The sequence below is a fragment of the Pempheris klunzingeri genome, chromosome 4 (assembly GCF_042242105.1).
Source record: "Pempheris klunzingeri isolate RE-2024b chromosome 4, fPemKlu1.hap1, whole genome shotgun sequence".
Taxonomy (NCBI): Eukaryota; Metazoa; Chordata; class Actinopteri; order Acropomatiformes; family Pempheridae; genus Pempheris; species Pempheris klunzingeri.
Window position 1 is genome coordinate 8,355,397 of NC_092015.1, and position 13,314 is coordinate 8,368,710.

General features: G+C 40.8%; 1 protein-coding gene across 1 annotated transcript; it reads left to right on the forward strand.

The window, feature by feature from the left end:
* Positions 1-1,887: 1,887 nt before the first annotated feature.
* p4ha3 (prolyl 4-hydroxylase, alpha polypeptide III) lies at positions 1,888-12,800 on the forward strand. The gene is made up of 13 exons (XM_070829550.1): positions 1,888-2,022; positions 3,001-3,155; positions 3,272-3,495; positions 6,091-6,240; positions 6,319-6,370; positions 6,448-6,611; positions 6,868-7,044; positions 9,555-9,619; positions 9,833-9,992; positions 10,102-10,164; positions 10,691-10,759; positions 11,460-11,556; positions 12,115-12,800. The coding sequence occupies exons 1-13, from the start codon at positions 1,910-1,912 to the stop codon at positions 12,183-12,185; spliced, it is 1,560 nt and encodes a 519-aa protein (XP_070685651.1). The 5' UTR covers positions 1,888-1,909; the 3' UTR covers positions 12,186-12,800.
* The last annotated feature ends 514 nt before the right edge of the window (positions 12,801-13,314 follow it).

Here is a 13,314-nt window from a genome sequence, read left to right on the forward strand (position 1 = left end):
TATTTTGTGGATACTTTGGCATCGTTTTAGTTTTATAGACCTGCTGCTGTTAAACATAAACCAAGCAGTAAATCTGTGCCAACAGCATCAGTAAAGATTACTCAATAGTATGAGTGAATTTAAATTCCCCTAATCTTAATCTTAATTACAAGTTGAAAATCTTATAGTCTTAATTGGCATTCTCTCAAAAACCATTCAACACTGATTAAGCAGGATTTATGATTAATTGTGTTACTGGAGTACAGCCGAGCTAACGCTTTCAGCCCTCTGTAATCCACTGTGATTAAACTAAATGATTTAAAAGCTAATAAAGTTTAAAAAATAGTGTGGTTGCTTTCTTTCAAACCTTTATGGAGGATTAGAACACTGACATTTTAACGCTCAGAGCAGTGTGCTATTCCCCAGTAGAAAACTGCTGAATGCACACACTGAGTGCTGGTCAAAATGAGTCAAAATGGTGCAACAAATCTCATGTTTTATTAAGGATACTATAATGGTGACAATATAAGAGATAAGATAAGAATGTATTTATTCAAGATACATTTGGCAGCAGTTGCAGTACAAAGTAGGAAAGATCACAAATATGATAAGTGAAAATGAACAAAATAAACAATACAAGAATAAAAAATATCAGTAAGGTTCCAACCCAAATGAAATGTAACAGGTTAATGGTAATTATCATAAATGAAAATGTAAATTAGTTAAGAGTAAGGAGCAATTATAAATATACATGTTCCAGAAATAACAGTTATGGTGAGGATCAGTAGGTGCAAAAACCAAATGTCAACCACTGCCAGAAATGTAAATGTTTAGCGGAAATGTATCATAAATATGAATGTAAACTCAACAGCAGTAAGGCTCAATTCCAGATATTCACAATGCCAAAAAAGTTTAAATGAGTTAACTGTAAGGATGATAATATCAACCAGTGAATAGTAAAGGTGCAAATCCAAATGTATAGTGTATAAATATAACAAGATCACAGAGAGGTGCCATGTGATAATGTTGTGTAAATATCAGAATAATAAGAAATACAGTCTCCTGTACCCAAGTATTTAAATTACACCTGTGAATGTGTGTCATTTTAGTATGTAAAAGAGGAATACCTGTTTTGTATGATTTTACATTTGCCCATAAGAGGGACGCCACATAGACAAGATCATGAGTTTATTTTATTGTGCATTCCTTTCATTAAAGTTAATTATCAAGATTTAGTGTTTGTTTTGGGGAATTGAGGTGGTAAAGATTCACCACACCAATGAGCCCAATAAAACGTCTTTGCTGTACAGCTGTAAAATTGCAGTTTGGCTGTTGTACTGCGGTTCACCTGCAGGTGTCGCAGTGACCCCAAAGTCACTGCACCCACATGTTTTCAACTTTTTTTTTTTATTTAGTACAATAAAAATAACAGTGAAATAAAAAGAAAGTGGTGGGTTAATTGTGCGATGATGTAACTGTTTCCATAACTTATCTGCATGCATCAAAGCTCAAACTGAATGGGCAGCTGGTTTAATCAGAACCAGCCTGCACAAACTCATTCTCAACTAAAACTCAACCAAGTTTTAAGAATTCCTGTTATTACAGAGCACATAGACCTGGAAGCTGCGTGCTGTAATGAGAAACCAAATCGTCCTGGTTGGATCCATGCTGCAGGTCTGCCCCAGAAACTGATCTCAGAGCAGTGAAGGGAGATCCCCGTGTGGACTTCAGAGGCACGTTTTGCAAACCCTGAAGCTCCTCAGAGCAGCTCAGGGCGGTGAGAGACGAGCTGAGCCTCTGGGGCTTCTGCAGAAGAAAGCTTTTAGAGTTGATCAGTGTACTCTGAGCGCTGGAGATGAAGTGTCCTGCACGGGTTTGCGTTAGTTGGGCTCTGCTGGCCGTGGCCGTGATCCCCGTGTCTGTGGCTGAAATGTACACGTCGCTGCTGAACGTGAAGCAGGCGATCAGTGTTGAACAGAAGCTGATCGATTACCTGAGAACGTATATTGATCAGGAGGTGGAGAGACTGGAGGACATCAAACGGTGAGAAACATGCATGATGACACACTGGAGATGGACTTCTTTATTACCCACTATTTGCATGTTTGGAATTAAATTATTGGAGGTGCAAAAGCCTGAGAAACTCCACAGCACCTCAAGGCTGCCTGTGGAGCATTAATAAAGCACAACTCCGGTGTAATCCACAGTCTCTCTTGATAGCAGAGGTGCAAGACTGTGGTGATGAGCTCACCCAGTGACAAATCCTGTGACTTCTCCTCAGACAGTGAATAATACTGGAAGGTTTTTTGGGCACGATGATGATGATGATGATGATGATGAGAGCACATGTGGACTTTCAGCCCCACATCTGAGAATGATGGATTTAAATCAACCTCACTTGGATTAAATCATACCAAAATTTTATGAGCTCTAATTACAGGATTTGATGTCTTTGTGCTCTCATTTCCTGCTCCAGATATTTGGCCTTGTCCAAACTCGTGGCAATTATAACTTTTTAGGGTGTTTCTTCACAAGAAAGCAATTACATCTGTATCTTGGATCAATAAATCAGCTGTGCTGCCAGTCAGAAACTTTCATTATGTCGGGAACAGGATGAGAGGAACACTTCCCACCAGTTTTTGCTCATGATTCAATAGTTTTCTGTGAGGAAATGACTCTGATTTTATAGAGGAGCTCTTTTGACCATGCCATTTAAAACAGTAGCTCTGTTGTGGTGTTTTTTTTTTGTGGTGTGAGGTTGGAAAATGAGGGATGCCATGAATCAGATTTATTCATCTGCCCTACCAGTGCACAGCATAATGATGATGACAGTGGTAAAGGTTGCAAATGTTTTAAACCCATATATCTGACTAAATAAAGCATTGGTCTGCCTGAATGATGTTTTCTTTCCTGTTACTATTTTTTCTTCTTTAAGAGTACCTCAAGGTTCGCAGGACTCACTCCCCGTGTGTGAAACTGACCGAGCACTTTTTGTGACCAAAGTCCATGTCTTTCCCACAGCTTTTATGCCAAAGTGTCTGGCCTGCACTCTGAGCTTTACAAAGGCCCAGCGGCTGCGATGGCAAACCCACTGGTGGCGTTCACCCTCATCAAGCGGCTGCATTCAGAGTGGCTGAACGTAGTCTACAGCAACGAAGCCCAGGAGAACACACAAGGTTGGCTCACTGCCCTCTTCACAGACACATCTGGTGGTGATGACTTAACACCCCCATCTTCTCTGCTGTCACCACCCAACCCCCCCAGTTCACCTTTTGGCCCCTGTGCTTCCCAGCCCTCAGGTCCAGTTACGAGGAGGAGGAGGCGGATCTGCCCACACTGGAAGACCTCCAGGGGGCCGCTAAAGGGCTGATGAGGCTGCAGGATGTGTATGCTCTCCAAGTTGAGAGCCTCGTAAGGGGTCGTTTCCAGAGAGTCACTAATGGCCAGTCTATTGACATCTGCCTGCCCACAGTGTCTGTGCCACTGTCTGGTGATGACTGCTTTCTGGTTGGAAAGGTATTCAGTCCATTATTTTCCTTTTATTGGTTTTGTTTTTAATATGTTTGTAAGTTCTCAGATTCTTTACTTAAGAAAAAGTACCAATACAACAAACTAAAAGTACTCCATTACAAGTAAAAGTCCTGAATTCGTAATATCAACTAAAATAACAATTATAATAAGAAAATGTTCTTCACTTTTTTTGTGAAATATTGGAGAGAAACAGTTATTTAAATGAAGCCATCTGAGAAGATTAGATGAAAAATGTCTCTTCTGAGTTGAAACTCAGAGTTTCAAGCGGTAGCACTTGCCTGACTGCAGCAGTTCACCGATACCATTGTTCAGATGATTCAAATCCTTTATGATTCTCCTTTGGTGGTGACGTTCCCAGACTCTCCAAAGTGCAGGTTTACAATGTTTTTGGTAGTTTAAGACATCTGAAACATCGTAAGGAAACATCACATCTAGACATATTTTATTTGCAAGAGGTCACAAGCCAAAAACGTTGAGAACCATAGATTTGGCCAATTAATTATAGCCTGCAAGTAAATATAATGGAGTAAAAAGTACCATATTGTGAAATGTTGTGACATAGATGCATAAAGTCACATAAAATGGAAATATGAAGGTACGCAAACTTCAAAATTGTACTTATGCCCATATAACATAAGAAAAGTGGAGAGATATCTGGAAGATATTGCTGTGAAAATGTCCCTGATTCACATCAAATTCCAAAGGTCTGAAAAAAAGTTTTATTCCAAACCTGTCAGTTGCTGTGTGGTGGGAATCCAGACAGTCAGCCTGGAAAAAACTGGAATTCTCCCTGTTGCGTGGCTGGGAATCCGTTTCATGTGAAGATGAATATGGTCTTATACGAGTATGAAAGGGGAAAAAAAAGGTTTCGCCACAATAAATTCCACAGTTTATGTACAGTGGTGATGTGTTAAGGCAGGGCACTGTGTGGGAGAGACTTCATCTTGTATGGAAAAGACATTATCTCACGCAGCAGAGGTTAAAAGGCGTTTTGGAGCAAAGAGCCTAGCCTTCCTTCGCTTGCACTGACGCTGAGATTATCTGAGACAATCTGTAAACAGAGATGCTTAGTTTTAGGGTGGTGTCAGTAAAAGAGCTGCCTGCACGTGCTTTTATATGGCTGTTAAAAAGCAGGCGTGTTCGTTAAGAGACATTTGTAGCCTGCCAGTTTTATTTAGAGGAATTTTAAAGCAGTTTGAATTGATTACCAGCTGATTCTTCCCTGAGATCTGCAGAATAATCACTATTTTTAAGAATTTATTGGCTCTTTAGCTCATTGCTGTGGAGACTAACACCTCCCAGATTATGGGGTGTGATGTTCTGTAGTCAGTGTGTGTGACTAGTTGAACTGAGTGGTGAGTTTGTGTGTGTGTTTGTGGGGTGAAATGGCACACTGGAATTTTTGTTTGTGTGCTGTCTGGGGGGGGTTGTGGATATAATCTGTGATGGGAGGAGCCACATGTCACCCTGTTTCTGTGGGGGGCTGTCAGGCCTGCAGTCAGCACCTACTGAATCAAGTCAGCTACTGAAGGTGGTTGACAGAAGGTAAAGAGATAGACTGTTGCTGGTGTTCATGACTGTCTTAATGTAAAAATAATGCTCAAGGTGTTCTTTGATCAGCAGACATGTAGCTCTGTCCACAATGTGCTTGCTCAAGATGTCAGACACAAGTGTCATTTCTAATACTGATAAGCTGCAGAGGAAATGCATGACAGTAACCAGGCTGACAAAGTAGAATATATATACTTTTAGGAAAGCTACAACAATTAGTCGATTCACTAACTAGCCCATTAAAAGAAACTTAAATAGCAAACTTTTCTGATAGTCGATGAATCATTTCAATCATTTTTTAAGCAAAAACATTTTTCAGCTTCTAAAATGTGATGGTTTGCCGCATTTCTTTGTCTTATATAAGATTAAATTAAATATGTTTGGTTTTGGGCTGTTGGACATGTTTGATTTTAAGACCCCAGCTTGGGCTCTTGGAAATGTAATGAGCATTTTTCACTGCTCTTTTGATGTTTTATAGACTAGTCGGTTAATAACCATGAGTTTAAGCCCGGGATGAGGCCATAAGTGAACATGGGCAGAAAACAGAGACTGAACTAACTATTACCAACTTAGGAGTGTCTGGAAACGTCCAAAATCAAAGGGTTGAATTCATCCAATTAAACTTTGAAGTTTAAAAGTCTCATGTTGTCTGTGTTGAAAATCTGCTGTATGCCACATCACATTTCTGCATTTCGTTAGTGGTAAATGCCATTTTTCTTTGTAATCCATTTCAAATGAAGTTAATGTAACCAAAATGTTTGCCGCCACTGGCCAAAAGCTAGACAGCTGCTAACTAGATTGATTCTAAGCTACAAGTCCACAACCCTAAAACTGAGCCAAATCTGGCAACCATGCATATAAATGGTCCAGAGCTGGCTGACATTTGGTCTTCCAGTTCAGTGCCAGAAGACAGCCCAGTGTGCCGACATTCAGCCGCCTTTGAAATGACTCCCTGGCCACCAGTGTCAAATTCCATTTAAATAGCCAAAGCGCAGTAATTACAAGCGACTAAGATGGTATTTTATACAGGTGGCCTACGAGCAGGAGGACTACTATCACTCAGTGCAGTGGTTGGAGGAGTCGGTGCGTCTCTTCAGGGGAGCAGGAGGCGAGTGGAGCCCTGAGAATGAAGGGACTTTAGAGGATGCTCTGGATCACCTGGCCTTCTCTCACTTTAAAGTAGGTGGAAGGACACTTTGGAAATGCCAAATGGGGAGATGATGGATTCACTGCCCTAAATTCCTCTTGTTGTTTCAGACAGGAAACATCTCCTATGCCCTCAGTCTATCTCATGAGTTACTGCATCACGGTAATTCTTTTCATTTGACTTGTCTCTATTCTGTCTGTGGGGTGTAAACAGTGCTTGAGAAACATCTTTCTTCTCAGATCCAATGAATGGAAGAGTTTTGCAGAATGTTGAGAAATACGAGAAGCTGCTGGTTACGAGTCCAACCAAATCACTCAGGGGCGATGAGCTGAGGAGACCCTCCTCCCATTATTTAAGGACCAGGGACACTTATGAGAGACTCTGCCAGACCAAAGGCTCTCAGGTATTCACCACAATTAATATATAAATACGAACCAAGTGTGCAAGGAATTATGTTCTTTCAACAGCACATTTATTCTTTGAGGGATGTGTAATGTTATAGGTTACAACTTACATGTAGAAAGGAAACTTTGGAAATCACAATTTTTGTGTGTGTGGTTATAGAGAGAACAATGCTAAGAGTGATTGTTTGCAGGTGAAAAAGACAATCGTTGTTTTGATCTTGTCAATGGACTACAGATCCCTGTCTCTCCCAGCAGCCACTGCATTTTGAAAACCCCAGATTATTCTGCGACTACTTCACCAATGGCAATCCTGCGCTGCTGCTGCTGCCAGTACGGCGTGAAGTGCTGAGCCTGAGGCCGTATGTGGTCTTGTACCACGACTTCATCACAGACACAGAGGCTGATGACATCAAGAGGTTCGCCCAGCCAGGGGTAAGTGCCCTTGGCAGGCAGTTTCCTCATCAAAGCAAGTCTCCAATATGACAGCTTTTTAGGAATTAAGAAAAAGGGGCCCTGTTTTTATAATCAACACTATGCATTTCTTACTTAATCCAATTACATCTTCAGATGGTTTTGCAATCCCTTGTTTTGTACAGTTTTCTTAACAGAGACGCCGTGTTGTTTCTTCCACATGGGAAGCTGCAAAGCCTTTTCTTGGCAACAGCAAGAGTTCAAGGGAGTCTGTTGAAGTTTATTGAGCGCTACCGGTAGAAAATACATAGAACAATTTGCTGTAGCTGTGTGAATACCCTGTACTTAACATTGAAGAAACAAGACTTTTCAGGGTTTTTTTTAGTATAATTAACCAATACCAGGATATTGTTGTTTTATTTGTCCATGTTCAGAATGCTTGTTTAGGATATATTGTCTCTGCGGTTTTCCACCAGGAAACTGCCCTCTGTTGATGTTGGCTTTGCTGCCATCAGTAATTTCAGGATGTTTCTCAGGACAATTTAATTTTCCTCTGGCCAATATGTTAGCTTTCCATTACACTGACATTAAAAGTGTAATGACACTGGCTGCCTTTTCATTTCACTTGTAGTGTAATCTCTAATACTTCCTTAGGCCTCTGTCCTAAAGTGAACCTCCCCGAGTCCATCTTTTATAAACTGTCCTTAGGACAGGACAGTATATGCAGGTGCATGGACCGGAGCCCCAGCCTGAGCTGTGTGATGGTTGAGACACTACAGCTGATCTCTACCGACTGAGATAAGAGCAATACTCACAAGGTGTCATTTACTATGTTTTGATGCAGGTGGTCCAGATATTCATCACTATTATAGTAATAATAGTAATAGTTACTTTGCAGGTTAAGACTTTATATACAAAACACATCATCAGCCTCAAAAATGAAATTAATTCTCATAGACTAAACTGCTTGTGTACAAAGTCATTTGAATGATCTCCACCTTGGTCAACTACATAGTAAATGCTGCTTACTAATGCATCCATAGTAAAAATCTAATATTATAATATCTAGTTTAATATAAGCCTCTGAATGGGACCATTTTGCATATTGAGTACTTTTTTTGATATTTACGTACATTTTACTTTTTATACTTTGACGTAACAATGAGGGCATTGAAAAGGAAATTAGCTTGATGTCAGGGGGCAACATTGTGCTCCAAGGCCGTGAATCAGGATTTAAATCAATTTATTGTTTTCAAATCAAAGGTACCTGTCAAAAAATATTTTAGCTAAATATACATATTTTACTTGATGATCTGCTGTGCTGTGGGCCCCACAGCTGGGGCTGCTGGGGTCCAAGCCAACCGTGTACCTTTTCTTAATGGAAAGATGCTGGAAAGATCCTGTGGACGAAGAGTTGGTCTGCTTCCAAACATTTAGCAAGGCTTAAAGGAATGAGGGATATGTTACTATGAAAACTTGGCTGTACGCCTGTCTCCGTCCAAATTACCCTGCTGGGCTCCACTGGTAAATACTGAGTCCACGATGATGGACCCTCAGTATCTATGTGAAATCCCACTCCTCTTCTTTTAATGGAAAGCTGCGGTGCATCGTCTTCAGAGCTGCTCACAGTTTGCTGACTCTGTTTCTTTAGGGAATATTTGGTGGGCTAACTCAATTGGTGCCCTATAGTTTCTGTGAGGTTTTGGCATTGTTCAGTGAGTTTTCCATCCCTTGCTCAGATGGAAACCCCTGTACTTATTTCATCATTATGTCAGCTTGTGGCTTTATTGAAAACAGGCCTGGGATATGGTATTAGTTTGGAGCAGTGAGCAGTGTTCGTCACCCACGAGCACGGTTTACACTTTGTTGCTGGATCCCAGAGTCATATTTGATAGACCCAGTAAGTAACAATAACAGAGGGCTGTTGTTTAGTCTTCACATATCTGTCTTTTTCCTCTCATGAAATGTTTTTTGTAAACCTTCTAGTTGTTGAGTTGAATTAAGTAATGTCCCCTGTGGCCATAAGGAACTCATCAGTTTGACCTGCCAAATGAATCAGTGATACTGTGTGAGATACTAGTTTTCTGCACAGAACTTTGTACCAGTTTTTTGTATCATTGCAAATTGGAAAGCATGTATGAAATATGCAGACGGCAGTGTAACGATTCTGCAGTCCAAATAATCTTAGAGACTCAGTTTTAAGAAAAGCAGACTCAGTCCAAACCATCTGGACTTCCCCAGACTCCCCTCCAGACTTTATAAGGTGCACTTTGACAAGGTGAAACTTCAAACTGATAACAGTAGGGGAGGTAGGGTATTTGAACTCTGTAAAAGTTCCTAAGCACATTTCTCATCTCTTTATCTGCTCTCAGTTTTTATTTTTCATTTTGGATACGTCATTGGAGCCTGTTTTAATGCTGGTTAATACTCACATTTTGTCAGAACTCACAGCTGGACATCAAAGTTTTGGCTGCCCGTAACAATCACATAAATCACAACATAAAATGCTGTTTTCTGTCTTTGCTGTCAAGCTGAGACGATCTGTGGTGGCATCTGGAGAGAAACAGGCAACAGCAGAGTATCGCATCAGCAAGAGGTTACATGCAACACTTTGTTTATGACAGTCTGTTTATCGTTAGTAATTTAATTCATGCTAGTTCTGGGAGAAAACTAGCCTTCCTTCACTGCAATGTCAATGAAGCATTTCTAATGCTAATAAATTTGCAACTTAAAACACTTAACAGCATGCAATGATGTCCGATACTTTTTCAACTGTAATTTGTTATTTATCAATGTGTCATATTTCCAGTGCATGGCTGAAGGACTCAGGACAGTCCGTTGTTGGCAAGCTGGACCGGAAGATCTCCATGCTCACAGGTCTGAATGTGAAGCATCCGTACGGCGAGTACCTCCAAGTAGTGAATTATGGGATTGGTGGCCATTATGAGCCTCACTTTGACCATGCTACAGTAAGTTTATTGTTAGACTTGTTTAACAAGTTCCAATATTTGATTATATTGCTGTAGGCTTTGCATGTGTTTGTATTCATACTAACGTATCATCTCTCTAATTTTCCAGTCGCCTTCGAGTCCTGTGTACAAGCTGAAAACTGGGAACCGAGTGGCAACCTTTATGATATATGTGAGTGAAGTCTTACTCTAAGCATCTTATGACCCAGTATGACCCAGAAAGCAGCCCAGAGGCTCTTTGGCAGGTTCCTGTTCCTGCTTTTCCAAAGTCTTAATTAAAAACACAGAGGTAGCAGCTAGACTTTGAATCAACCTGCCTCAGAAATTCAGACTAGATCTGACCTCACTACCTAAATTAGCTTTTATAGATGTTCTGTCGTGCAACAAACTTTAAACAAGGCCCCAGTTGTTGTCTCTGACCTCTGTTGTACAGCCTACATCCATATCTTTGCCTTACAATTTCTTATTTGTCTCTTTGTTTTGTCACATAATCCATTTTTATCTTATGAATAATATGTGATGTGCTTTTTAACTGTATTTTGGAAAAACATATTATTATTGTTGCTGTTATCAATAAGAATCTGATGTGAAAATCTCAGTAAAATAGTGATCAGTATGAGGCAGCAGACAGAGTGGCTTTTCATAACATGAGCACATAAACACAAGACACAACTCTGAAGGAATGTCCTTTTCCACAGCTCAGCTCTGTTGAGGCAGGTGGGTCCACAGCCTTCATCTATGCCAACTTCAGTGTTCCTGTCGTGGAGGTAAACACTTCTAAAAGCAGCCTCTTTTGTCTTCATGTCATTCGCACCTCAAGTTAGATTATCTTCACCCTCCGCCTCACTCACATTCTCTGGTGCAGCCGTCAAAATGCTAAAAGGTCAGATGAAGATTTTTTTGCCACAATACTGCTGTTGTATAGTTGAGCCTCAGTACAGGCTGAAGCTGTTTTTCAACTGATAAATGAGCTGCAGTGGAAAGTTTACAGGCCCATCCCCGGGGGGTTTAACCTTTCACCTGTCATTTGATAGACATCTAATTTCCTGGCTGTTTTATATAGAAAATAACTGAACCTGATAAACCAATAAGATTACCAATAAAATACATATAAATAAAATAGTGCAATTACAAGAGAACTCTGCCAGACATATCTGAATTAAAGCTGAATTAGTCGATTGGCAGAAAAACAACATTTCAAGAGAAGCTTCTCAATGGTGAAGATTCACTACTTTTCTTTATCTTATAGCAAATTGAATATCTTTCATTCTGTTGAGGAAACCAAACAAGAGATTGGATGAAATCACCTTGAGCTTTAGGAAATTGTCATGGTTGTTTTTCACTACTTTCATATATTTTATAGAGCAAAAGATAAATAACCTAGAAAATAATTGTCTGATAAATCGATAGACCAAAACAACTTTTCGAAGTTATTGAAAGTTATTGATGTTGTTTTTAATCTCACAGAAAGCTGCCATCTTCTGGTGGAACCTCCATAGAAATGGTCAAGGAGACGTAGACACGCTGCATGCTGGCTGCCCGGTGCTTGTTGGGGACAAATGGGGTAAGAGTCAGTAGATCCAGTGTGACGTGATGATGCTATTAACCAAAGGAGCCAAAAGGTTATGTGAATATGTCACATATAAGTCACAGCAAATAATCAGACTCCCTGTTCTCTTTTAAACAGATCTTAGTTTTTTTGCGTCATTATCGCCGTTTGTTTCTGACAACAGTTATCTGGTGTGCAGCTTTCCTGTTATACAGGAGCTGATGTTCAAGCGCCACATCTGTGCTGCATTATACATTTAGAGATGTTATAAAGTGCAGTTCAGACACTGAGGGCTCATCTTGGAAGCTGAACATCTGCTGCCGATTGGCCCAGATCATCAAATTCCCAACTCTGAAATGTGTGTAGGGAACCCATTAAAACTAACAGACAGATATGAATCATCACAAAGCAGCTGTAGAAGCATTTGGTGGCTCTGTTGTTTTTAGCAACTATATACATTATTAGAAATGAATGTCACTTTGTTATTTTTCAAACACAGTCATCTAAAGGTGCATGCAAACTTTAATTTATGCTAATAATAAGAGATAGTTTGCATCCCTCTGTATGTTCCAGTGGCAAACAAATGGATCCATGAGTATGGCCAAGAGTTCCAGCATCGCTGCAGCCTGAATCCTGAGGAGTGAGAGAGGTGGAGCCATAGCTGGGCCCCTTGGAGTACAAGAGTCAGCCTCTACAATTGAGAGGCACACTTGCAGGCGGAGAGAAGGAGGGAGCCAGAAAAGTGAGCACACAGGCAGGGGAGGTGAGAGCCGTTATGGGGCAGCCTGCATCTGTGATTGGAGCCGCGGGCCCCAGGGAGCCTGAGGGGTACAGTGCTGCAGTGGACATGGATAGCACAAGGCAGAGAGGCGGGGCAGAAGAGGAGTGGGCCAGTTGGCAATCAGCCCCCAGAGGCCAAATGCTCTCTTGCTCCTACTGGCCAGTTCCTGCAGATGGAGAGAGGCCTCTGCTGTCGCACACTGTGCTGGTTTCAGTTAACTGCGCGAGGCTGTTTGCCTCCTGCTTGCTTAAAAACTGACATCTTATGCAGTCCTTTTCCTACACTGGGCCCGCTCCAGGTCCTGGGTTTCTAAATCAACACAGCAACTTTGTGTAGAACTTTTATTTCCAATGTGTAGATGCAGCGAGTTTATAAAAATACCCTAATGTGCCTGGCAAGATCACAGTGAAATGTGATTTATATGATGCACAAGGCATCTAATATTTTCTATATGATGTAATATTGCAGCCAAAAATAAATGCTGTTTTGGGATTTTCAAGTCAATAAATTAAATGTGATACTGCTTCCATGGAGTGCTGGAACAACCAGATACAGCACATGTGGCGTTATTGTACAGAGAGGTTTTTTTTAAGACTTTAAGGGTAAAATCTGTGTGAAAAGGGTGCTCTTTCATTTGGTTGATACACGACAGATTAGCAACAGAGAGTTTAGTTTCTCTCTAATGGATTGTCTCAGACCTTGGGACTGCAGTTCAGACTGCTGCTATGAGTCAAAGGAACCAGTCACTGTGTGAGTGTGCCTGTTTATTCCCAGCTGACTAAATGATGTGGTCATCGCTGCCTGTGGGAGACTCTTTCAATATGGTTTGATGTAACAGTCTAATAATGGAACAGATGAACCAGATCTGTCAGCCTCTCATTGAGCTTCAGACGCTTCTAGTCATTAATCACGCTTTGCATGCCAAGTGATCGGGAGCCTGTCTGTTCCAAACTTTGTGTCTGAACACTGTCTCCATATCCATATTTCAGATA

Coding starts and splice junctions, on each gene's coding strand:
- p4ha3 (XM_070829550.1), top strand. CDS start 1,910: ATGTACACGTCGCTGCTGAACGTGAAGCAGGCGATCAGTGTTGAACAG. Junction 10,760..11,459: donor TCAGTGTTCCTGTCGTGGAG/GTAAACACTTCT, acceptor TTAATCTCACAG/AAAGCTGCCATCTTCTGGTG. Junction 11,557..12,114: donor GCTTGTTGGGGACAAATGGG/GTAAGAGTCAGT, acceptor TGTATGTTCCAG/TGGCAAACAAATGGATCCAT.